Source organism: Portunus trituberculatus, chromosome 40 (assembly GCF_017591435.1).
Source record: "Portunus trituberculatus isolate SZX2019 chromosome 40, ASM1759143v1, whole genome shotgun sequence".
NCBI classification, from domain to species: Eukaryota; Metazoa; Arthropoda; class Malacostraca; order Decapoda; family Portunidae; genus Portunus; species Portunus trituberculatus.
Window position 1 is genome coordinate 695,120 of NC_059294.1, and position 23,285 is coordinate 718,404.

The window sequence follows — 23,285 nt, forward strand, 5'->3', positions numbered from 1 at the left end:
AAAGAGAAGAGTAGAAGAAGAAGAACACAAAACTGAGACATAAAAGACTAAGACTTCGAAGGCAAAAATTGAAAATTGAACTATGTGGAGAAAATTATAGAAAAAAAAGGAAGACAGGAAGAGAAAGGAAGAATGTGCAAGAGAGACCGAATACCAGAATGAGGAAGAGGAAATGGAAAAGAGGAAGAGAAAGAGATAGAGGGAGGGAGAGAGAAAGAGGGGAGAGGTGAGAGGAGGAGGAGGAGCAGGAGTCAGAGGGTAAGTAGGGAGTGCCTTGTCTTGTGTCCCGTCAGCAGATGTCGCATAAAGAACGTCTGTCTACCTGCTATTGAGAGAGAGAGAGAGAGAGAGAGAGAGAGAGAGAGAGAGAGAGAGAGAGAGAGAGAAGAGGGTATTATCTCATTCCTCCACGTTGGACGGTCCAGGTAGCTATTCATTAACACGATGAGGCGAGGGACCCACCTGTGAGGGACGCCTGTCCTACCCACCTCGCTCTCTCTTTACCTGTGTGTGTGTGTGTGTGTGTGTGTGTGTGTGTGTGTGTGTGTGTGTGTGTGTGTGTGTGTGTGTGTGTGTGTGTGTGTGTCCATCCATCCATCTCTCTCTCTCTCTCTCTCTCTCTCTCTCTCTCTCTCTCTCTCTCTCTCTCTCTCTCTCTCTCTCTCTCTCTCTCTCGTAGCTCAAGCCTTAGAAAAAATCTTTTAAGACAGGCTTTGCGCTTCAACAATCTCTCAAGAGTGTGTTTATTGCGGCTCTCTCTCTCTCTCTCTCTCTCTCTCTCTCTCTCTCTCTCTCTCTCTCTCTCTCTCTCTCTCTCTCTCTCTCTCTCTCTCTCTCTCTCTCTCTCTGCCGCTCAGATAACCAACAAAGCGGCTCATAAGTTACGGCGCCGCTTCATGTTGTCTTCGTGGGAATATCGAGAGATGCAAAATTGAAAGAGATTGGAGACTTTATACATGGACTCCTCCCTCTCCTTCCTTCCCTCGCCCCGCTCCGTCCCCGCCCCGCCCCGCCCCCGCTTTGCCCTGGCCCTTCCCCCGCCCTGCCTGTGCCTGCTTACCCTCTTCACCTCCTATCAATTCCCTTCTCTTCCCAGTGATCCTTCGTGTTCGCTCGAGAAGTCAGATTTTCCAGTCATATTTTACCCCCTCACTGGCATCCACCCACATCGTATATCCAACACAGACGCCTCCACCACCACCACCACCACCACCACCACCACCACCACCAGCATCAGCATCACCCAGCGTCCATCTCATCCTCCCATGCACTCCTACCCACACCCACCCACGCACACACCCATTCCCAGGCCAGGTAAGCATCTCTGCGTCCCAGCGAGGGTCAGGTGAACCCACATTGACCAAAAGGAACCCAAGCACACCTTTCCTTGACCTTCCTGATGTAGAGGGCAGGTGAGGAGGGAGGGTGTAGGGAGAGAGATAGGTGAGGTGAGGAGATGAGCAGATGGTTAGGTATGGAGATGAGAGAGAGAGAGAGAGAGAGAGAGAGAGAGAGAGAGAGAGAGAGAGATATGGACACACTAGTAAAATAGAGGCAAAAAAGATGAGTGAGTGCAGTCGTATACTAAAGTACCGAAGATGAGAAGAGAGAGAGAGAGAGAGAGTATGTGTGTGTGTGTGTGTGTGTGTGTGTGTGTGTGTGTGTGTGTGTGTGTGTGTGTGTGTGTGTGTGTGTTTGGAAGGGAAAAGTAATAAACAAAAACACATCTTCAAATCTATCAAACAAATTTTTTTAAAGACAAATTGCAATTCAATGGACTTTTTCCCACTTTATTTTATTCCTTGGGGAGTTTCTCTCACACGTCGGAAAGAAGAGGAGGGGGACGGACACACTGCGAGCCAGACAAGAGTAGACACACAGCTGGACAGACACACACCAGAGACAAACATGGATGGGCCAGCTTGTAGGGCGGGAGAATGGATAGATGGTTGGATGGATCGACGAATGAACGGCGGGGGGTGGGGGGAGTGAATTTCGAACCGTCCCTTCAGCCACTTCACGCCTTTAACCAACCATCCACTCACCCACACCAATTTCAAACCACCCACTAACCCACTCCAATCATTCACCAATCCACACACCCACCACCCAACCACCCATCCACCCACAAGAACGTCCGCCGCCGTCACACGCACCAAAAGTGATCTATGTGCAAACACGAGGCGGTATGCTCACCTCTCAGCCGCCCAGCCCCCAGCCAGCCGCCAGCCAGCCCCTAGCGAGCCGCCCTCGAGCTGCACAAATATCATCACATTCTTTTCCATCATGTGAAGCGAAACTCAGCTCACCCCGCAGCGACCTGTTGGCTATCTCTCTCTCTCTCTCTCTCTCTCTCTCTCTCTCTCTCTCTCTCTCTCTCTCTCTCTCTCTCTCTCTCTCTCTCAACTTTGTAAGGGGCAAAATGTCTGTTGTTGCTGCTGCTTATGTGTTTTTGGTGTTTCTTTGTGTTTTATTTACTTTTTCTCTCTTTTTATTTACTTTTTCTCTCTTTACAATCTTATGTAACTCTTCTTTTTACCTTCTCCTTCATCATCATCTTCTGGTTCTTCATCTTCATCTTCTATTCTTATCTTCTAATTCTTCTTCCTATAATAATCATTGCTATTATTATTATTATTATTATTATTATTATTATTATTATTATTATTATTATTATTATTATTACTATTATTATTATTATGGTAATGATGATGATTTTTCCCTTCTTCTTCTTCTTCTTCTTCTTCTTCTTCTTCTTCTTCTTCTTCTTCTTCTTCTTCTTCTTCTTCTTCTTCTTCTTCTTCTTCTTCTTCTTCTTCTTCTTCTTCTTCTTCTTCTTCTCCTCCTCCTCCTCCTCCTCCTCCTCCTCCTCCTCCTCCTCCTCCTCCTCCTCCTCCTCCTCCTCCTCCTCCTTGGGACGTGTGGCAAAGGTCGGGTTGCGTTGGCAGAGCAAATGTAAAGAGTAACAAATGAAGGTCGCGAGGAAGAACCTTTTTTTTCTTCTCTCTCCCTCTTGGCGCTGCGAAAGGAAAGAAGATAAAAGGAAGAGGAGAATCTGCCTTTCTGCCTCGCCTTTCTTTCTTTACGAGTTTTTTTACTATTTATTTTCTCTCTCGTGTTGTGTTTTGTCTATTTTTTTTTTTTTTTTAGTGTTTAATTTTCTTTATTGTATTTTTTTTCCCCTTCTTGGTCATGGAGTTATTTTTTATTTGTGAAGGGAATTATAGTGTAGGTTGTATTTTTTTATCCCTTCGTCCTTATAAAGTCAAGGCTTTTACAAATATTTTTCTATTGTTTTTTTTTTTTTTTTTTATTGGCGAAGGTGTCAATCTGGCAGTGAATTATGATGCATTGAAAGAACATTTTTTTTATTATTCTCTCTCTCTCTCTCTCTCTCTCTCTCTCTCTCTCTCTCTCTCTCTCTCTCTCTCTCTCTCTCTCTCTCTCTCTCTCTCTCTCTCTCTCTCTCTCTCTCTCTCTCTTTTCATTGATATTCCCCGCAGCACACTTGGCCTTAAATTGGAAAAAGATACACGGATATTCGTTTTGCACTCCTCATCATTTCCGTGTGTGTGTGTGTGTGTGTGTGTGTGTGTGTGTGTGTGTGTGTGTGTGTGTGTGTGTGTGTGTGTGTGTGTGTGTGTGTGTGTGTGTGTGCACACACACACACACACACACACACACACACACACACACACACACACACACACACACACACCTGCACCTGCACCTTCACTCACCTGTCCACAGTCTTGCCTCGCCTCTCGCCCTTTTACATTTGATTTACTTTTTGCTCTCTCCATTTCTCCCTGCGGTGATTAAAGGACGAATTAATTGATGGATAAATATATGAATATAATTATAATAAATGCATGCTTACTTTATTGAGAGAGGGAAAAAAAAAGAGAAGGGAATGTAGGTAAGAAAAACTAAGTAGGTAAATAAGTTTTCAAACATTTCCAGGTCGCATTTGTCAAGCAGATGTTAGAAAGGCAAAGACAGAATCGTAGTAAACATGCACTTTGTTCTCTCTCTCTCTCTCTCTCTCTCTCTCTCTCTCTCTCTCTCTCTCTCTCTCTCTCTCTCTCTCTCTCTCTCTCTCTCTCTCTCTCTCTCTTGCCGTCAGCGCCTCCTGCAGCCGTCAAAACACACGTCTTCAGTAGTGGCTAAGCTCATAATGGGCGGAACCAGTCACTCCCACTACTGATGGTGACATAGAAGACGTCAACGAAGATGTCTATTGTTTCCTCTCCCTCCTGCTCCTCTCCTCCTCATCTCCTCCTCCTCTTCTCCTCCTCGTCCTTTGCCAGACGGAGTTGCGTAAGTGACAGGCTGAGATATTAAAAAAAAAAAAACTTACTGTTGTTTTTTTTTCTTTTGTTTTCTTTTCGTTTCTTTTTTTCCATCTCGTCTTTTTTATCCTTAAATGAACTCTTGGTCGCTCGCTGGCTTCCAGGTGGCGGTCAGACCCATCCAGCGATCCAGGAGGAGAAGGAGGAGGAAGAGGAAGAGGTGAAAGAAGAGGTGGAGGGGATAAAGAACGGCAATCTCTCTGTTATTTTGGTGTGGTGATTGTTGCTTCCTTAAATCTCTTCCACTATGCAAATTATGCACGCTTTTATCTCTCTCTCTCTCTCTCTCTCTCTCTCTCTCTCTCTCTCTCTCTCTCTCTCTCTCTCTCTCTCTCTGTAGTAAAACCAATCCCACTATCATTATTTCACCTTTTTGGCTTCCTTATTATGTATAATGGAGTATTTTTTCTTCTTTCCTTCCTTCATTCCTTCCATCTTTCCTTCCTTCCTTCCCTTCCTCCTTCCTTCTTTCCTTCCTTCCTTCCTCCCTCCATCATTTATTTATTTATTCTTCTTACTATTTCAATTATTTTTTCCTCCTCCTTTCTCATTTCCTATAAAAAAAACATATACGTTGGTGGTCTTTACTCCTCCTCCTCCTCCTCCTCCTCCTCCTCCTCCTCCTCCTCCTCCTCCTCCTCCTCCTCCTCCTCCTCCTCCTCCTCCTCCTCCTCCTCCTCCTCCAGCCCTACTTAGCAAATTAGCCTCCATAGAAGCCAGGAGGGAAATCGTGATGGATGGAGGGAGATGGAATGATGGACTGTAGCGAGAAATTGATGAATGAAAACTGGAGGAGGAGGAGGGAGGAGAAGAAGAAGAAGAAAAAGAAGAAGAAAATAACAAAGAGATATTGCACCTTTCTTCCCCCTCCCGTCCCTCCCACCTCTTCTTTAACCTTTTCCTCCTTCTCCTCCTCCTTCTCCTCCTCCTCCACCTTTTCACTTTTTTTTTCTGTAGCATATTATACACTTGAAGGGAGAGAGAGAGAGAGAGAGAGTGTGTGTGTGTGTGTGTGTGTGTGTGTGTGTGTGTGTGTGTGTGTTTCCTTAGTTTCTTCATTATTTGTTTCACTTTTCCTCGTTATCCTTTGTTTCGCTTTCCTCTTAAGTTATTCACGTTTTCTTTCCATTTCGCTTTTTCCGACATGGAGAAGGTCAGGTACACGAAGGTCATGCCGGGTCACACACACTCACACACACACACACACACACACACACACACACACACACACACACACACACACACACACACACACACACACACACACACACACACACACACACACACAACGACCATCATTTGTCCAAGCTCGGTGAAGCGTGTACCTAGAGAAGAGTGCTATATATCCCTCCTCCTCCTCCTCCTCCTCCTCCTCCTCCTCCTCCTCCTCTTCTTCTTCTTCTTCCTTCTCCTCCTCCCTGGCTGAGTATGGAGTTCATTGCCGAATGATTTTAGCCATGTAAACACACACACACACACACACACACACACACACACACACACACACACACACACACACACACACACACTGCGAGGTACCTAGAATGCCCTAATCGTATTCTTTTTATGGATAAGAAAACACATTGAATAGTTTTCATGTTTTTAAATTTAAGAATAACACTTCAGATATTGTGAGACGCGTTTCGTAAGTTTCCTTTTCGATACTTGGATTTAATGTTCATGTTGTGATAAGCTGAGATTTTCTTTTTAAGTTAAGGAATTATGATGGTGACACTACAATAAGTTTTTTTTTTTCTTTTCTGTACGTAATTGTTATGATCTACAGAAGACCGTCCTTAAACCTTATTACGTTTTCTGTTGCTCAGTAGCCGAACCAAAGCACCTTTATGAACCATGTGTGTGTGCGTGTGTGTGTGTGTGTTTCACTGTTTGATCTGCTGCAGTCTCTGACGAGACAGCCAGACGTTACCCTACGGAGCGAGCTCAGAGCTCATTATTTCCGATCTTTGGATAGGCCTGAGACCAGGCACACACCACACACCGGGACAACAAGGTCACAACTCCTCGATTTACATCCCGTACCTGCTCACTGCTAGGTGAACAGGGGCTACACGTGAAGGGAGACACACCCAAATATCTCCACCAGGCCGGGGAATCGAACCCCGGTCCTCTGGCTTGTGTGTGTGTGTGTGTGTGTGTGTGTGTGTGTGTGACAAGTACAGCGACACAGAAGGATAGCAAGCGAGCACTCCTTGTTTGCCTCTCAGGTTCATGCCTTATAAGCTCAGCACACAAGGGCAGTACAGTGCATAGGTAAGCTGTGGGTCGTTGCAGGCTGAGGCCGGGACGCGAGAACAGGTGAGGGTCGCCGGGACGCGAGACAAATGGCAGATTCAGGTGTGAGGAAGCAGAGATTGGTCAGGCGGCAGGTGAGAGGAGTGGCGGGGTCACAGGTGGCGGCGCTAGGTCATCTGTGTGTGTGTGTGTGTGTGTGTGTGTGTGTGTGTGTGTGTGTGTGTGCGCGCGTACCTCCCATGTATGTAGGGCAGCTGGCTAGCCTTGCCTGCCTCACTAAAACGAGTCTAACCGGTATCATCATTGCTGAAACTGGACTTTTTTTTCTCTCTCTCTCTCTTTCTTCCAGAATCGGGCGAAGAGGGAAAAAATAGACCACACGATTCTTCAAAGGGAAATTGCTCTCGCCTCGCCAACAAAACAAACCGCGAGGTATTTTCCTATACTGTTTTTTTTTTCTTTCTTTTTCATGTATTTGTAGCTTAAAGTAGTAGTTGTATTATTATTATTATTATTATTAGTAGTAGTAGTAGTAGTAGTAGTAGTAGTAGTAGTAGTAGTAGTAATGCCTAGAATAACGGTAATCACACACACACACACACACACACACACACACACACACACACACACACACACACACACACACACACACACACACAGTTATAAGTCAGTCACCTTTCCCATCATGAGCTAAAGCTTCTCCCATTCTCTCGCTCTCTAAAAGACTCAGGCAAACTCATTCTGACGAGGCCACGAGCACCACTCCCTTCACCACTCAGATAACCTCACGTCCATCACCCACACCACCACCACCACCACCACCATCACCATCACCATCACCACCACCACCGTCAGTCTCTCCAGCCACGAAAATGATAAGGATAAAAAAACGTAACATTAGCGTCCACTTTCATTACTCGCACCTTAAAAGACGGAAGGAATTAGCATGCAAACCACCTCGATTTACTTAAGATTGCCTGACGCTTTCTAACCTACTAACTCCTGTGAAATTTATATGTGCAGCCTTTTTACACTTAGACTTAACTCTTTGCACTTTTTTGTCCGTTTATCCTTAAAATGTTTAGTGTTTGAGCATGCAGAGTGTCTCGCTTTACTGAAAGTCGACGCCCCGAAAAAATAAAGCTGAAAAGAAAACTATTATTAGACGCGCCTGTGTTGTGAGAAATAAAGATGTATATTCGGATTTGTGGTTCAGTTTTTCAAGTGTTTCTTTGTTCCTTGCGAATAAATGACAATGATGAACTGACAAACACTTTAAAGGAATGCGTATAACTATTAAGCACAACAGGACGTTTTAAAAATGACTCAACTAATTGTATACATATTTATTTTTAACTTTAACAGAAGCTCTTGCTATTGGAGCATCTAAGTATATAACAAGACATAGCAGATTAATTTACGAACACACACTCAATTTACACACAAGAAATTTACTAAACAACAAACAAATTTAAGTCGTCCTTGAAATTTTAAACATTGCTGTAACAAATTTACAAGATTAATAGACTTTGCCAACTCTTACTAACTTCATTTACTCAGAAGCGTAACGTACTAGAATAGAATAAATAAATAAATGATTAAATATATCTTGAAAACTATGCACGGTATATTTGCCTATATGTAACGCGCGTACTGATGCATTTCCTGCAAATAAAGAAGATTAAGATAAGTAAGATTATTAACAAATTAACGCAAACATATGGACTGCCAGACTGCCTTCATGCACGAGGAAATAAAAGCAACTATGAAAGCTCTATAAAAGTAATATTTACTGTTTTTATTTACTCAATAGCGAAGCAGAAAAAAAATCCTTTTCATTGCCTTCACTTACTTAATTACTACAAATTAGAAAGATAAAATAATCTCGAAAACTCAAACTAGAGAAAAAAAAGAAACAAGAAAACTCTATAAACATGATTCTCGCTTGTATCTTGGCGCCTCTACCTCCCATCCCCCGCCCCCCCTGTGTCTCCGGGGCTTGTATTCTCAAACATTGCTGCGCTTCACCTCCACTATTTCAAAAGGCTTAATTTTTGTTTACATGAGTTTTGGAGATGGTTTTTTTTACGTTTCTAGAGGAAGAATGACAAAATTTCTACATTATTAACTGGATAAACTCTCTTGAAAACCACGCTAACTATCTCTGTGGCCTTGGAAAACAGTCATGGTGAGAGAGTAAAGCGTTTCTGAATACTGACCCTGGCTAGCCCACTGGTGATGGTGGTGCTGGTGGTAGTGGTGGTGGTGTGTCTGGTGCTGGCGGCTCGTTGGCCCGTCTGATGGAGCCGCGATGCCTAGATCACTTCTCTGCATAATGGAGGAGGAACTGCGAGCCAAACACCGCGATAAAGACATAATTCAGGTGATGAAACGCAGGAAGAGGCAGGGAAGAGGAGATGATAATGATGTGGAGGAGGAGGAGGAGGAGGAAGAAGAAGAGGAAGAGGAGGAGGAAGAGAGAAAATAGAGAAGTAAGAAAGGAAGAGAGAGTGAACTGGAAGTGAGAAAGAGACTGAAAAAAGAAGAAAAGGGAACGGAATTAGAAAAGAGGAGTGAAAATAGAGAAGGAGGAAGGGAGAACGAATAAATCAGAGGTGAAAGGAGTTGATGAAAAGAAAAAAAGGGAGAATTTGGAAAAAAAATAGGTAAAAAGAAGAATGGAAGAAGAGAAGGAAGTGGAGAAGAAAGGAAAAAAAAAAGATTACGTTAATTGAGACGATGATCAAGAAGAAGAAAGGAAGCAGAAGAGGAAACAAGATAAAAAAAAGAGAGGGAAAAAAATAAAGAAGTGGAGTAAGAAAGAACAAGTAAGAACTGAAAATGACGATAATAACGAGGAAGAGAAGGAGAAGGAGAAGAATGAGGACGTGGAGGAAGGGAACTGGAGATAAGGAGGGGGAGAGAGAAGGGACGGGGTGAGGAAAGAGAGATAAGATATGGAAGAGGAAGATGAAGGGAGAGAACGAGAGGAGGAAGAGGAGAAGAGAAGAAGATTGAAGGGTATGGATGGTAATTCTTCATGTTTATATTCCTGGAAAGAGCAATAATTGTGTGTGGGAGAGAGAGAGAGAGAGAGAGAGAGAGAGAGAGAGAGACAGACAGACAGACAGACAGACAGACAGACAGACATGCTTTATAGGGTTATCTCTCTCTCTCTCTCTCTCTCTCTCTCTCTCTCTCTCTCTCTCTCTCTCTCTCTCTCTCTCTCTCAGCCACCTATTAGCATCACACCAGTGCAATTAACAGCAGGTGGTGAGAGTGAGTAGAGGTAGAAAAGGCTCTCTCTCTCTCTCTCTCTCTCTCTCTCTCTCTCTCTCTCTCTCTCTCTCTCTCTCTCTCTCATTTTTATTCCACGTATACTTTTGTTCATTTTATTTTCTGAATCCGTTGTTTTTGGCTTATTTTTTCCTCCTCTCCTTCCTTTCTTCCTCCTCCTCCTCCTCCTCCTCCTCCTCCTCCTCCTCCTCCTCCTCCTCCTCCTCCTCCTCCTCCTCTTCCTCAAGGCTGGAAGGGCAGTGGGTTCTGTTTGCAAATAAAGTGTTAATCTTGTATTTACGAGACCAAAAAGTTGCTCTTCACGCCTCCCTACCTGATACGTGTGTGTGTGTGTGTGTGTGTGTGTGTGTGTGTGTGTGTGTGTGTGTGTGTGTGTGTGTGTGTGTGTGTGTGTGTGTGTGTGCGCGCGGGCAAGACGATGGCCATAATTATGTAAAAGAGCGTAGAGAAGGAGAGATGGGGAGACAGAGAGAGGAAGGGGGAGAGGGAGTAACATCACACACACACACACACACACACACACACACACGGACCTGACATTTTATTTAACACCTCAATGGCAACTTACCTGGCCAAAATTTGCACTTTTACTGTGGAGATTATAGATAACAGGGTGAGAGAGAGAGAGAGAGAGAGAGAGAGAGAGAGATTAAAAAAAAGACATAATATCCACAATACCTCACAAAGTCTGATCAAACAGCCTTTTGCCTCACTCGCTCCTTATAACCCTCCTTGTCTCCCTCCTTCTCTCGCTCAGCCAGCCTTGCCCCGTGAAGAGAGGAACCTTTTCAACGGAATACTAAAGGAAACTTGACACCGTGACGCGCTCACCAGCGGCCCACCAGCCCCCCACCAGGTACTCGCCGCTGCAGACACTCGTAACTGGTGCACCTGTTACGTTTCGCCTCCTTCCCTGGGTTTTCTTGACTTTTTTTCCCTGAGCCTTTGATCTCGAAGCATGAGGCAGGGAGGCGACACCAACGCACACCAGCAGGTGACGAGATATCCCCGAACTATAGTGTTATTTTCCCTCCTGACGATGCAAAGCAAACACAAGATGCTGTAAAGGCAGCTGAGGGCTGTAGTGTGTGTGTGTGTGTGTGTGTGTGTGTGTGTGTGTGTGTGCAAGACTCGCGCCGCCTAATACAGGAAGATAAGGAACAGGTAAACACGAGGCGGCCAGCACGGGAACACCATATGGAGGGCAGCGTCCCGTCGCCTGGAAAAAGAAATCTCACTGTTCAATGTTTATCATGGCCATTATCGCATTCTCCCTCCCCTTACCAGTTCACAGCCTCCTGAATACCCGCCTCATTTCTTCTCGTCTCCATGAAAAGTCATCAAGAACAACAATAGTGACCCGTAGATGTATTAGCATTGTACGTCGATTACCTGACGCCCGGATGGAGCCGGTCCTGTGGTAATCGTCATCAGCTGCCGTGTGACCAAACCCACCAAAGTTATTATATACGTATATTCTATAAGGGACGACATCGGTCACAAGCACTAAATAGTTCAAATAAGTATATGATAATGATAGTAATTATAAGGTATTTAAAAATGAGACAGTAGTCTTCCTTTAAATAATGCGCTCACTTCCTTAACGTTGTGGAAAGGATAGACATAATTTTATATGCGACATGATTTCCTGCACTTTGAATATCGGCCGTGTGAGATCCTTCCCTTCACTCCGTTGCTCAGGGCATGAGTCTATACAGCAAAATGGAGGCCAATATAAGGATTTCCCTAGCTCCGTGGCGGGGAGTGATTAGGAAGATAGCCCTAGCAAGACCTTTAACTCAATAGACGACGGATCGATTAGCATTAGATGAACGCCATGGGCACAGGTGGGCTCGGAGAGAGAAAAGGAAAGGACGAGGGATGGCCATAGCGAGCAGCAAAGACTGGCACACAGACCCACAGGGAGACAGCCAAAGACAGATTACCGCAGTGTCTCGTGAGTCAGCACTCAGCGCCCTCCAGCGTCTGAGTAACCCAAGAGAGAGAGAGAGAGAGAGAGAGAGAGAGATTGATTACATTTATTGCCATTGATGAAATACAAGACAAATGGATGAGGTAGATGTCTATCCACACCCAAATCACATCAGAATTACCAACGAATTACACATCACATTATCTAAATAAATGAAAAAAAGACTAGCAAGTCATTGTGGAGGAACAAAATCCTTACAAACATGCAATATTTCATCCTTATTATTCCGCAGCATCCATATATATTTGATCAGTCACATCATTAATGTCGTCATTCCTAATACTATCACCACAACAACAGTATAACACATTGTGCTCCAAAGTGTGACCATTTGCCTCTCCACACACTCTACACTGCCTCCTCAACAGTAAATACATCCTTTTATTGCCAATAGTATTTGTATCCCAAACGCATCCTCATGACAACCACATCTCGGCGTGTTCCTGCTCTACCATAAGTTACATTAGTATGATCCCTAACCTTAACATAATGCCAAAACGGATTACTATTGTTATGTTCTTCTATCATTCTGGATTCATCCATCCAACGCTGTTCCTGTTTAACAAGTCCACGAATCTGTTTTATTGATAAATGACAAAGTACACCAATGGTATTTCTCTCGCTCCCACACTGCTAATACATCAGCTATTTCATTCTGAGGAATACCAACATGAGAACGAATCCAATAGAATTTTATTTTGTGCTCTTTCATGAGGCTCCTATACATTGAGCCACTATCTCCTCATATACAGGACTTCTACTTGTCATTGATTCTAACGCTGGTCTGCTGTCAACAAAAATATGAACATCCTTATTCTTCCCTTGTACTAGAGTGAGAGCAATGTATATAGCCTACAATTCAGCCTGTGTTGAAGATACGCCATCAGACAATCTGAGCGTGATTGTACTCTCACAACTATTTTACCATTCGTCATACTCACACATCAATGCACCACATCCAGCTTACTTATGTCCACAGCCTCCTCCTCCCATGGGGGAGTGGACATCACATTTGGTCTAGCCCTTAAAAGACAACACAACTGTGCAACATTGCAACTGATCATATGTTCTTTGACATTCCTTACAAAAGGAGATTTACATTTTCTCTCACACTGCAATACTCTGAGTACTTCCGACTGTCCATTTTGTCTGACATATTTCATAACACTTTTCACATTAAGCTCCTGTATTCTGTCATAAACTGTGGATAAATTTAACTCCAGTCACATAGCATCAGTTATAGCGTTACGTTGACAACCAAGTATAGTCCTCATTTTGCAAAAGTTCAAGTCTGTGTATGCGTCTCTTTCCCATAACTGATAAGCATGGCGCAGCATAGTCTATGACTGACCTCACAGTGCTGACATACATCATTCGAAGGACAGGACGCCAGCACCACGCCCTGAGCTTGACAACGCACGTAGCGGCTGTAGTCTTCTCTGATCGACGCCTCAATATGCCGCATTCAGCTTCCTTGGCAGTCCTGTTATATCCTATATACATTCCGAGGTATTTGTTTTCTTGCACCCTTTCTAATGATTTACCATTTAGTGCTAGTGTAACATTTCTGTGACATCTACATTGATACTTAGTTTTTTGCTTATTAACAACCAGTCCCAGATATGTGCAGTTACTATACAGTTTATTCAGAACAACCTGCATCTTAGCTACAGTTGGAGATTGGATCAATATGTCATCTGCATAAATTATAGGCATCACATCAGGAGGATATTCATCCTTTGCAATCCAATTCATCAAAACATTAAATAAAGTGGGACTTAGAACTCCTCCTTGGGGTGTCCCAACTCAAAATGTTTGAGGGCTGAAAACTTTCCACCAAACCAAACCCTTGCATATCTATCACTAAGACAGTTAGATATCCAGCCCAACATTTTTCTAGACACACCAAGATTTCCCAGTTCTTGCAATATAATTTGGCTATTTGCTTTATCAAAAGCACCCTGAAGATCAACAAAAACTCTACATTCATCTTTAGAATTTGACAGACAAGAAATAGTGCAATCTGAACTGCTTTTCCCTTTGAGAAAACCATACATATTACTGGAAATTTTATCATCAATCAGATATAATAACCTATTAAGTATTATCTTCATCATCTTGCACATGCAAGATGTCAAAGACACCGGCCAGTAGCTCCCGTTACCTTTAGGGACTGGAATAACAATAGCTTCCTTCCATTTCATTGGTAGTTTCCCTGAACTAAAACTCATGCTGAATAAATACGAGTATATTAAAGGACCCTTCTCGATACTCGCTAACCAATTCAGAATGCCAGAAGTAATTCCGTCCGTACCAGGTGCATCGGATTTACCCTTTTTAACTCCTGCCAGTAGTTCTTCCCTTGTTATGGAAGCACATGATGAGTCACATCTAATACAAGTATTGATGAATACATTCCTCTCACCCTCATGATCTCGTAGCTCCGTGATAACAGCCTCAGGTAAAGATGAACTGCATGTGTCCATTTATCTATCAAGTCATCTGCTACTTTCTGTGAGTCCCCTGCTAGATGTAATATAGTAAACGAGTGACCTCGTCATATGTCGCAAGGCCTCCTGTCACTCGTCTTTCCTATGTATTCAAAACACTTATCTCTTTCTTTTGGCTACCTCTCTGGGACCTGCAAGGGGACTGGCAACTAAGTGGGCCTTTTTTTTATTTATGTTTTCCTTGGCCAGTTTTCCCCTCTTACATAAAAAAATAATAAATAAATAAATAAAATTCTCTCTCTCTCTCTCTCTCTCTCTCTCTCTCTCTCTCTCTCTCTCTCTCTCTCTCTCTCTCTCTCTCTCTCTCTCTCTCTCTCTCTCTCTCTCTCTCTCTCTCTCTCTCTCTCTCTCTCTCTCTCTCTCTCTCTCTCTCTCTCTCATAACCGGCTCACCCATTTACCCAAGTTATCCCTCTCGTTTTCTATAACTCAACTTCTGTTTACCTGTAAATTCATAGCACACCTTTATATTTCTTGGAATAGCCTGTCTGCAAGCTCATCACTATCAACATAGGCAACGATACTCTCAAAATGTTGTTTTATTAGTGTTGGTAAAGAAGAAATAAGCACATGTTTGTTGGGTAACCTAGGACGATGGTGATGTAGGTACCATTAGGTCAATGTCCTTATAATACTCATCGCCTTACACATATGAATTTCTCCTCTCACAGACACACTGATGGATAGTTTTGCACACGACACCAACACTACACAATCTGTAATAATAAGACTGTGTAATAACCAAGGAGGTGTAATAATAGATGACGTGTCTCCTAACAGTTACCAATAGAGAGTTAAACAATGAAGATTTCACACTCAATATAAAAACCATCCTGCAAACACAATACTCCTCAATATCACACTTATATTTACCACAAACTAACATCCCTTTAGGAGAAGAAAAGAAGATACCAATAAGAAAAGAAGACAATATCTCCACTACACCACCTGGAATTATATACCGGTAGCTGTCAACATGTCTGGACTGCTGGTAAGTCTTTCTCTCTCTTTTTTCCTGTTTATTTACTCCCACACTTGTCCAGGAATGTTATTTGAGGGCATGAGTGAGTGAGTGTCTCCTAATATTGGTGTTGAGGTGACGGGGAGGCGTGGTGATGACTGGTAATAGAAAAAGTGGTTGTGTAGAAGTTAAAGTGTTGACGTGGTGTGTGGGAAGGCTGTGTACTGTGGTGGTATGTGGGAAGGCTGTGTGCTGTGGTGGTGTGTGGGAAGGATATGTACTGTGGTGGTGTGTGGGAAGGTTGTGTGCTGTAATGGTGTGTGGGAAGGTTGTGTACTGTGGTGGTGTGTGAGAAGGCTGTGTGCTGTGGTGGTGTGTGGGGAGGCTGTGTACTGTGGTGATGTGTGGGAAGGGTATGTACTGTGGTGGTGTGTGGGAAGGCTGTGTACTGTGGTGATGTGTGGGAAGGCTGTGTGCTGTGGTGGTGTGTGGGAAGGCTGTGTGGTGTGGTGGTTTGGTGTAGATGAGGAGTAGGAAAGGTTGTCCATCAGATCTCTTAACTTTTTGGAATTAGGTAATGACAAATAAAGATATTGTATAATTAAACTGTAGCATTAATGGTAAGTGTGTGTGTGTGTGTCATTGGAATTAAAAATATTGCTGGATAGTTTGGTTTGCCATAGTGAGAGACAGGTATAATTCTGTAATAATAGATCTATATCTGAGCCTACAACTTTGTCATTGATGGAATTGCATTGGTAGGTTGGTAGTATACAGGGCATGTCATGTGTAGGCCTGACATGTTGCAGCTTCCCTTATTTTGCAGTGTGGCATCCTCCATCCTGCAATATGTAGATGTGATGGCTGGTTTTGTTGCAGCTTTCCTTATATTTCTCTGATGGTTCCAGGAGCCCACCCTGTACATCATCAAAGGCATTGCCATCCTGGACAATGATGGTAACAGACTGCTGGCTAAGTACTACGACCCTTCCGTCTTCTCTGGGGTGAAGGAAGAACGCAAGTTTGAGAAGAACCTTTTCCAGAAGACTCATCGTGCCAATGCTGAAGTGATCATGCTGGACAGACTCACCTGTGTCTATCGCTCCAATGTGGATCTCTTCTTCTATGTCATGGGCATGTCCTATGAGAACGAGGTGTGTGTTTGTTGGTGTATAGAATTATTTTAGCATTTCTCTTACAAGTTCTGTCTCCCATATGGTAGGTGGGGCGCCCCCATCATCCACCACCTAGTGTTTGTTGCTTCACTCAGGTAACAAACATGAGGTGTACCTTAAATAGTTTATAGTATATCTGTAAGCTATTTTCACGCTGGGTGGTAACCTTACAACCAACCCCACCCTGTGGGTGGTTGGCCTCCCAGGGTGTGAGGTCATAAAACTTTGCCCGAGCTATTCTCTACATTCCTCCTTCTTTTCTCTTTTTCTATTTCATAGGAGTGGGTTTGCAGAGATTCCACAGTCGTGCATCCGACCTTCAGTCTCTGTGCCACTTCTCCTCCCTCTGGTTGATGCGACCCAGAACTTTTTTTTTTTTTTTTCTTCTTTCCCTTTCTTTCTCGCAATCCCACGTTGTGTAGGCAGGACAAAGGGATGAATGGTGGCAGCGATTTTTTCCTTCTTTTCTTTTGCCACTGCTACTGTCAGGTCCCCATGTAATTGGCGACCTGGGGTATACCATAATAATTGCCTTGCCTGGTGTTGCGGCTCCTCCAGGTGGACCTTTTATTCCGCTGTGTTTTCTTTTTATGGAGTTTCATTTTATTTAATTTTCCTCATTACCCTTAGTGGTGATGTTCACCCTAATCCCGGTCCTCGTAATAACTGTTGTAAGGCCTTATACATTAATATTCGGGGCCTAAAGGCCAACTTGCAAGACGTTGCAGTTGCGTCCTCCAAATATGATATAATTTTTGTTCAGAGACTCTTGTTTCGAGCTTCAGGCATGTTTCTGAGATTCTGATTCCTAATTTCAAGAGGCCTCTTCTTCTGAGGCGTGATTCTATCCCTAGAGCTCGGGGGATGTGTATATACTTACGTCCAGCATGCAGCGCTTCACGCATTACCAAATTTGAGTGTGGCTGTCATGAAATGATGCTGGTTAAAATTTGCAGTCGTTTTAATAACTACTATATCTTCTCTGTATATAGAAATCCCGATCTTGATGATTCTATTTATGACTGTTTGCTAAATTCTATGGCATCTATTCAAGAATCAGACCCTAAAGCTTCCTTTGTTTTTGTTGGTGATGTTAATGCACATCATCAGGATTGGTTGAACTCCGTTTCTCAAACAAATCAACATGGTCGGGCTGCTCTAGATTTTAGTAACCTCACCGGTTGTGAGCAGATCGTTCATAGCCCAACTCACGTCTCGGGTAATTGCCTTGATCTTCTTTTACAGACGCCCCCTCTGCAGTAACTTTGCAGGTCGTCCCTCCCCTTGGTAGCACAGACCACTCTGGCTTGTCTTTCAATATTCAAACTTCATTTCCTATTCCGGACGAGCCAATATCGCGGAAAGTATTTCTAAAGTCACGAGCCAATTGGACTGGTGTCATTGCCGATTTTAACAACATTGTATGGCGGGAAATTTTACATTCTGATAGTCCAATTGATTCCCTTAACAGTGTTTTACTTAACATTAGTGAAAGAAGAATTCCTTCTAAAATAATTCGAAGTCGTCGCAAGGACAGTGCCTGGTTTAATGATGACTGCAGGCGTGCTCAGCGTGGAAAACAGGTTGCTTATTGTGAATGGTCCCGACTGCGTTCACCTGAATCATGGGAAAATTACGTTCGTCTGCGTTTATTTGCCCAACGTACATATTCTAGCGCACAGGATGAGTACAATGAACACCTTAAAAATGTTCTGATTGGCACCTCCCAACCACACTCATGGTGGTCAGCTTTAAAGCAATCACTCTTTGGTGTGGACTCAAGTTTACCTCCTCTGTCATGTACTGACGGTTCAATCTGCCATAATTCTAAGGACAAAGCCAATCTTTTAGCTTCCGTTTTAACTCGAAACAAAGTGATGAAGAGTTTGATCTGCCGTCTTGTCCCCAGGACATTAAATTACACTCCATTGCCTTTAAGTCCTCCGAAATCTTAAGATATCTTAATGAGTTAGACTCATTCGGGGGTTGTGATCCTTTGGGTTTTCTGCCTCTTTTTTACAAAAAGATTGCTTCTCCTCTCGCTCCAAAATTGGCAGTTATTTTTAGAGCTCTTTTTCGTAAGGGTTCTTTTCCGGTATGCTGGCGTACTGCAAATGTTACCCCTATTCCAAAGGGATCTTCATCCTCCATTCACCCCGGTGACTATAGACCCATTTCCATAACCCCGGTGTTATCTAAGATTTTTGAGCGCCTGCTGGCCAAGCGTCTCAATCGTTTTTTAGATATTAATAATTTGTTGCCATCTAGTCAGTTTGGTTTTAGAAAAGGTCTCAGTACTTCTGATGCTCTCGTTTGCATAACGCACGACATGCAAGCTGCCCTTGATGCTGGTCATGAATCTAGAGTAATTTCACTTGATTTTAGTTCTGCATTTGATCGTGTTAATCATAGAGCCCTTTTATCGAAAGTTAGATCTATTGGTATTGGTGGCCGCGTCCATCAAGTTCTGTCAGAGTTCCTAACGAGTCGAAGGCAGCGTGTGACTGTTGATGGCTGCCTTAGTTCTTTTAGTCCAGTTGTATCCGGTGTTCCGCAGGGAAGTGTTCTGGGACCTCTTCTTTTATTATTTATACATCTGACATGTGGTGTGGGATTGAATCTAATATGGTTGCTTATGCTGATGACACCACTATATATGCGACAATTCCTTCCCCACAGGATAGGCAGAGAGTCGCTAATGTACTCACTCAAGATGTTTCAAGGATTCTGTCATGGTGTGATCGGTGGGGTATGAAACTGAACCCGAGTAAATCCCATAGTATGGTTATTAGCAGATCAAGGACACCTTTCCCAGTTCACCCTGATATTGTTGTCAACGAAGTACCTATTCCTAATTGTTCGTCTCTGAAGTTACTCGGAGTCACCCTTGATCCCAAACTTACTTTTGAGTTGCACTTGCGTTCACTTGCATCATCAGTCTCATGTAAAGTTGGTTTGTTACGCAAATGTAGGCGGATATATTCCTCTGATGATATTGTAAGAAATTGCTTTTACTCTTTCATACTGCCTCATTTTGAATATTGTCACTCTGTGTGGATCTCTGCAGCAGAGTCTCACTTAAAGCTTTTAGATAGAGCATTCAACCAGATTAAATTTCTTCTTCCTAATCTTGAGATTAATCTTCGGCATCGTCGTTTGGTTGGATCATTGTCCTATTTCTTCAAAATCATGTCTAATTCCAACCACCCGTTGCATTGTCATTTGCCTGCCCCTTCACTACCAGCACGTGCTACAAGACAATCCTTGATCATGAATGACCGTTCCTTGTCTGTGAATCGATGTAATACTTCACAATTTTCCCGGTGTTTTATCCCAGTATCTGCTAGACTCTGGAATACAATTCCCAACGAGATTGTTAATTCTAGTAACATTGAAGCATTTAAAAACGTGTGAATACCTTTCTTCTCTCTGAACTCACTACCTCTTAGATCTCTACCAATCTTCCTATTCTGTTGTTCATTCCTGTTACTTCCTTTCACTTATCGGTGAGGTGCCGCCCACTGGGCCTTTGGGTTTATGCAGTTATGCTTTCCAGTGGGTCGCCTTCATTGACCTCATAATAATAATAATAATATGTTGTCAAATGTGATGAAAGTTTGGTTTTGGATTCAATAATGTTCAGAGTGTGAGTGAACTGCTTTTGCATTGTTGCATTTTATTTGAGAGTTTTGTTAATATGTTATTGTCATCATAAGAATTAATATTTTTTGTAAGTTTTGTTGCTTCATGCCTCATCTGCTTTGAAGTAATGAATGGACTTTGCTGTTCATTGCAAGTTGTCCTGATCTTGAGCTTCCGTTACTGTGATGCTAATGGTCATCATAATACATCCAAGTTTTAATGTTGCTGTGAAGAAAAGAATTTGTATTTTAGTATCCCTTATGTAAATGTTTGTATGAGAGAGAGAGAGAGAGAGAGAGAGAACCTACAATTAATAGTGGGGATCTGTTGTCACCAGCAAGTGAGACAGAAGCTGGAAACTACAACGGGAGCGGTGAGTTGTGAGTGAGATTTGGTGATGGGTGTGTGATGGGATATTCTCTCTCTCTCTCTCTCTCTCTCTCTCTCTCTCTCTCTCTCTCTCTCTCTCTCTCTCTGTTCTTTATATTTAGGATTTTATAACACTAAACCGTCCTTATTTCTACAGCACTGAAGTACAGCCTTGTTTTTGTGTGGATGTACGGGTTATGAAGGTTTATCTTTGCACTGATTGTACTGTGTGTGTGTGTGTGTGTGTGTGTGTGTGTGTGTGTGTGTGTGTGTGTGTGTGTGTGTGTGTGTGTGTGTGTGTGTGTGAGACCATTTGTTATGCAGCCACAGTCACCTGCTGGCCTCTTAGCACAACCAGTCATTCCATTACTGAGAGAGTTAAGCGTTCATAGTGACTGATATTAAGATAGGATAGCAGGACAGCAAGGTCTCAACCCTTGGCTTACATCCTGTTCTTACTTGCGCTAGGTGAACAGGCCTCCATATTAAGAGGCTCACCCATCTGCCTCACCACTTACAAGATTTGAGCTCAAGCCTTCTCAGTTGTGAGCCGAGCATGTGTGTGTGTGTGTGTTTTCTTGCTTGCTCTCTTACCTATTTATATTTGTGTTAATATTAAACTATAGAAATCTAATTGAAAAGGCAAACATATACATTTTATCGAGACATAGCATTGTATTTTTTTTTCTGGTCTGTGTTCTTATGTAACTTTTATTCTTCTTCCAGGTGTTGCAGTCAGCCCGGGAACAATTGAAGTGGTCATTGCTAAAGTGAAACCGTCATGTTGGCTCCCTTATCTGCCCTTCCCCCAACACACACCCTGCCCCTAGTGACACACACACATACCTGCATCTAGTGAACAGCTTGCATCAGGTGCTCATACAGAAAACTATTTATGTAGATTCATTCTGACGTTTTAGGCATATATATATATATATATATATATATATATATATATATATATATATATATATATATATATATATATATATATATATGATTCCCCATTTTGTAGGTTCCCATTTGCTTTGATTTTTTTTTTTTTTTTTTTTTTTTTTTCCACAATTAACACATTCCTGGGTATTTTTCACTGAAAATGATCAGTTTTGTTGTTGATTATGTACTGAGTGTCATACAAAGGAGGTAGATGGTTAGTAGAGGTGTTTGCTTTCATATGATGTTGAAAATATTCTAAATAACTAGTTACATTTCACTATTTGTAAGATTTTTTTCAGTGTAGAGAAATGTTAATCTCTGAAGGTCAATGAAAGACATTCAAAATTTCAGTGGTCATAATCTAAATCCAACTGAACAAAACTATTGTTTTATAATACAAGTAAGATGTATTTTGGATTATTATGGAAAGTACAAGAAACTTGTTAGTACAGTCAGCAAATGGAGTCATAGTTTCTTTGCAGCACAATGTGTCCATCTCACTTGCAATCTAAAGGCTTCAAGTCAGACCGTCTCCTAACAGTTTCTTGATGTTAGAGGCAGCAGTCTCATGCAGTCTTAATCTGGCACCTTATCACCTTATAATGCTGCAAATATTACTGATTTAAGTCAAGAATCAACTGCCACTTTTCGACATTTTCACAAGTGTTGTTAAAAGTATATTTGATTAATTGGCAAATAGGTCTTGGTGTATCAAATAAATCTATGATGCATCTCACAAAATGTTTAAGTAATATAGAATCAGTCTTGTTATGGCAGATGACATATATGTGCAAGACTGAAAATCAATAAAAAGTTGGGTTCTCCAAGAAAGAGTTATGATTTTTTTTTTAAGTTAATATTAAGATAATGTAGCCAATGTAAGGCAGAAGAAAAGGTATGAACTGACTTGCTAAGGCACACTGCAATCTTAGGTATCATTCTGTGAATATAGAGATTTATTTAGAGAAGGAAATGAAAACCAGAATAATGTTTTGTTAACCAAATAAATTAACTTTTTTTTATGTACTTTTTCTGTCCCACAAAGAATGACAGGTAAGAGTCTACACTTAGGGGGATACCCTGTCACATTCTCTCTCTCTCTCTCTCTCTCTCTCTCTCTCTCTCTCTCTCTCTCTCTCTCTCTCTCTCCTTTTAGATGAGAGTAACAGGTAAAGAAAGAGAGAAAAAACTTAAGATAAAAACTGATGGACAGATGTTTAAGGACCTCTCTCTCTCTCTCTCTCTCTCTCTCTCTCTCTCTCTCTCTTTTAGATGAGAGTAACAGGTAAAGAAAGAGAGAAAAAACTTAGATAAAACTGATGGACAGATGTTTAAGGATCTCTCTCTCTCTCTCTCTCTCTCTCTCTCTCTCTCTCTCTTAGTATTGTGTGAACTTCTGTAATTCAGATTTTTTTCCGACTGTGACAGCTAGTGAGGGAACTATCCCTGAGACGCTGTTCCCCTCTCTGACCTGCCACCCCAGCTGTTCTGGACCTCTATAATGACAACGCCGCCGAGGTATGTCAAATGCTATGATGTTTATGTAAAGGCCAGACTATTAATTTAAAACCCGAAGCTAAACCATCCATACGTAGGAAGGGAGAGAGCGAAACTGACGTTCTTTTTCGGCCCACTTCAGGTGCCAGCAAGACTTCCAGAACAGAGAAAAACAATTATATAAAACCTGCAAAAGAAGTATAGATAAACTTCTGCGAAAGAGAATTAAATAGACCTCCTGTCACCATTCGGAATGAGTAAAATTAATGTAAGCGAACCGAATCGCGCCAGCTTTCAA

General features: G+C 42.4%; 1 protein-coding gene across 1 annotated transcript; it reads left to right on the forward strand.

Moving 5' to 3' along the window:
• Nucleotides 1-6,987: 6,987 nt before the first annotated feature.
• Nucleotides 6,988-16,897, forward strand: LOC123516243 (coatomer subunit zeta-1-like). The gene is made up of 4 exons (XM_045275476.1): nt 6,988-7,040; nt 15,302-15,398; nt 16,277-16,522; nt 16,823-16,897. The coding sequence occupies exons 2-4, from the start codon at nt 15,384-15,386 to the stop codon at nt 16,895-16,897; spliced, it is 336 nt and encodes a 111-aa protein (XP_045131411.1). The 5' UTR covers nt 6,988-7,040; nt 15,302-15,383.
• The last annotated feature ends 6,388 nt before the right edge of the window (nt 16,898-23,285 follow it).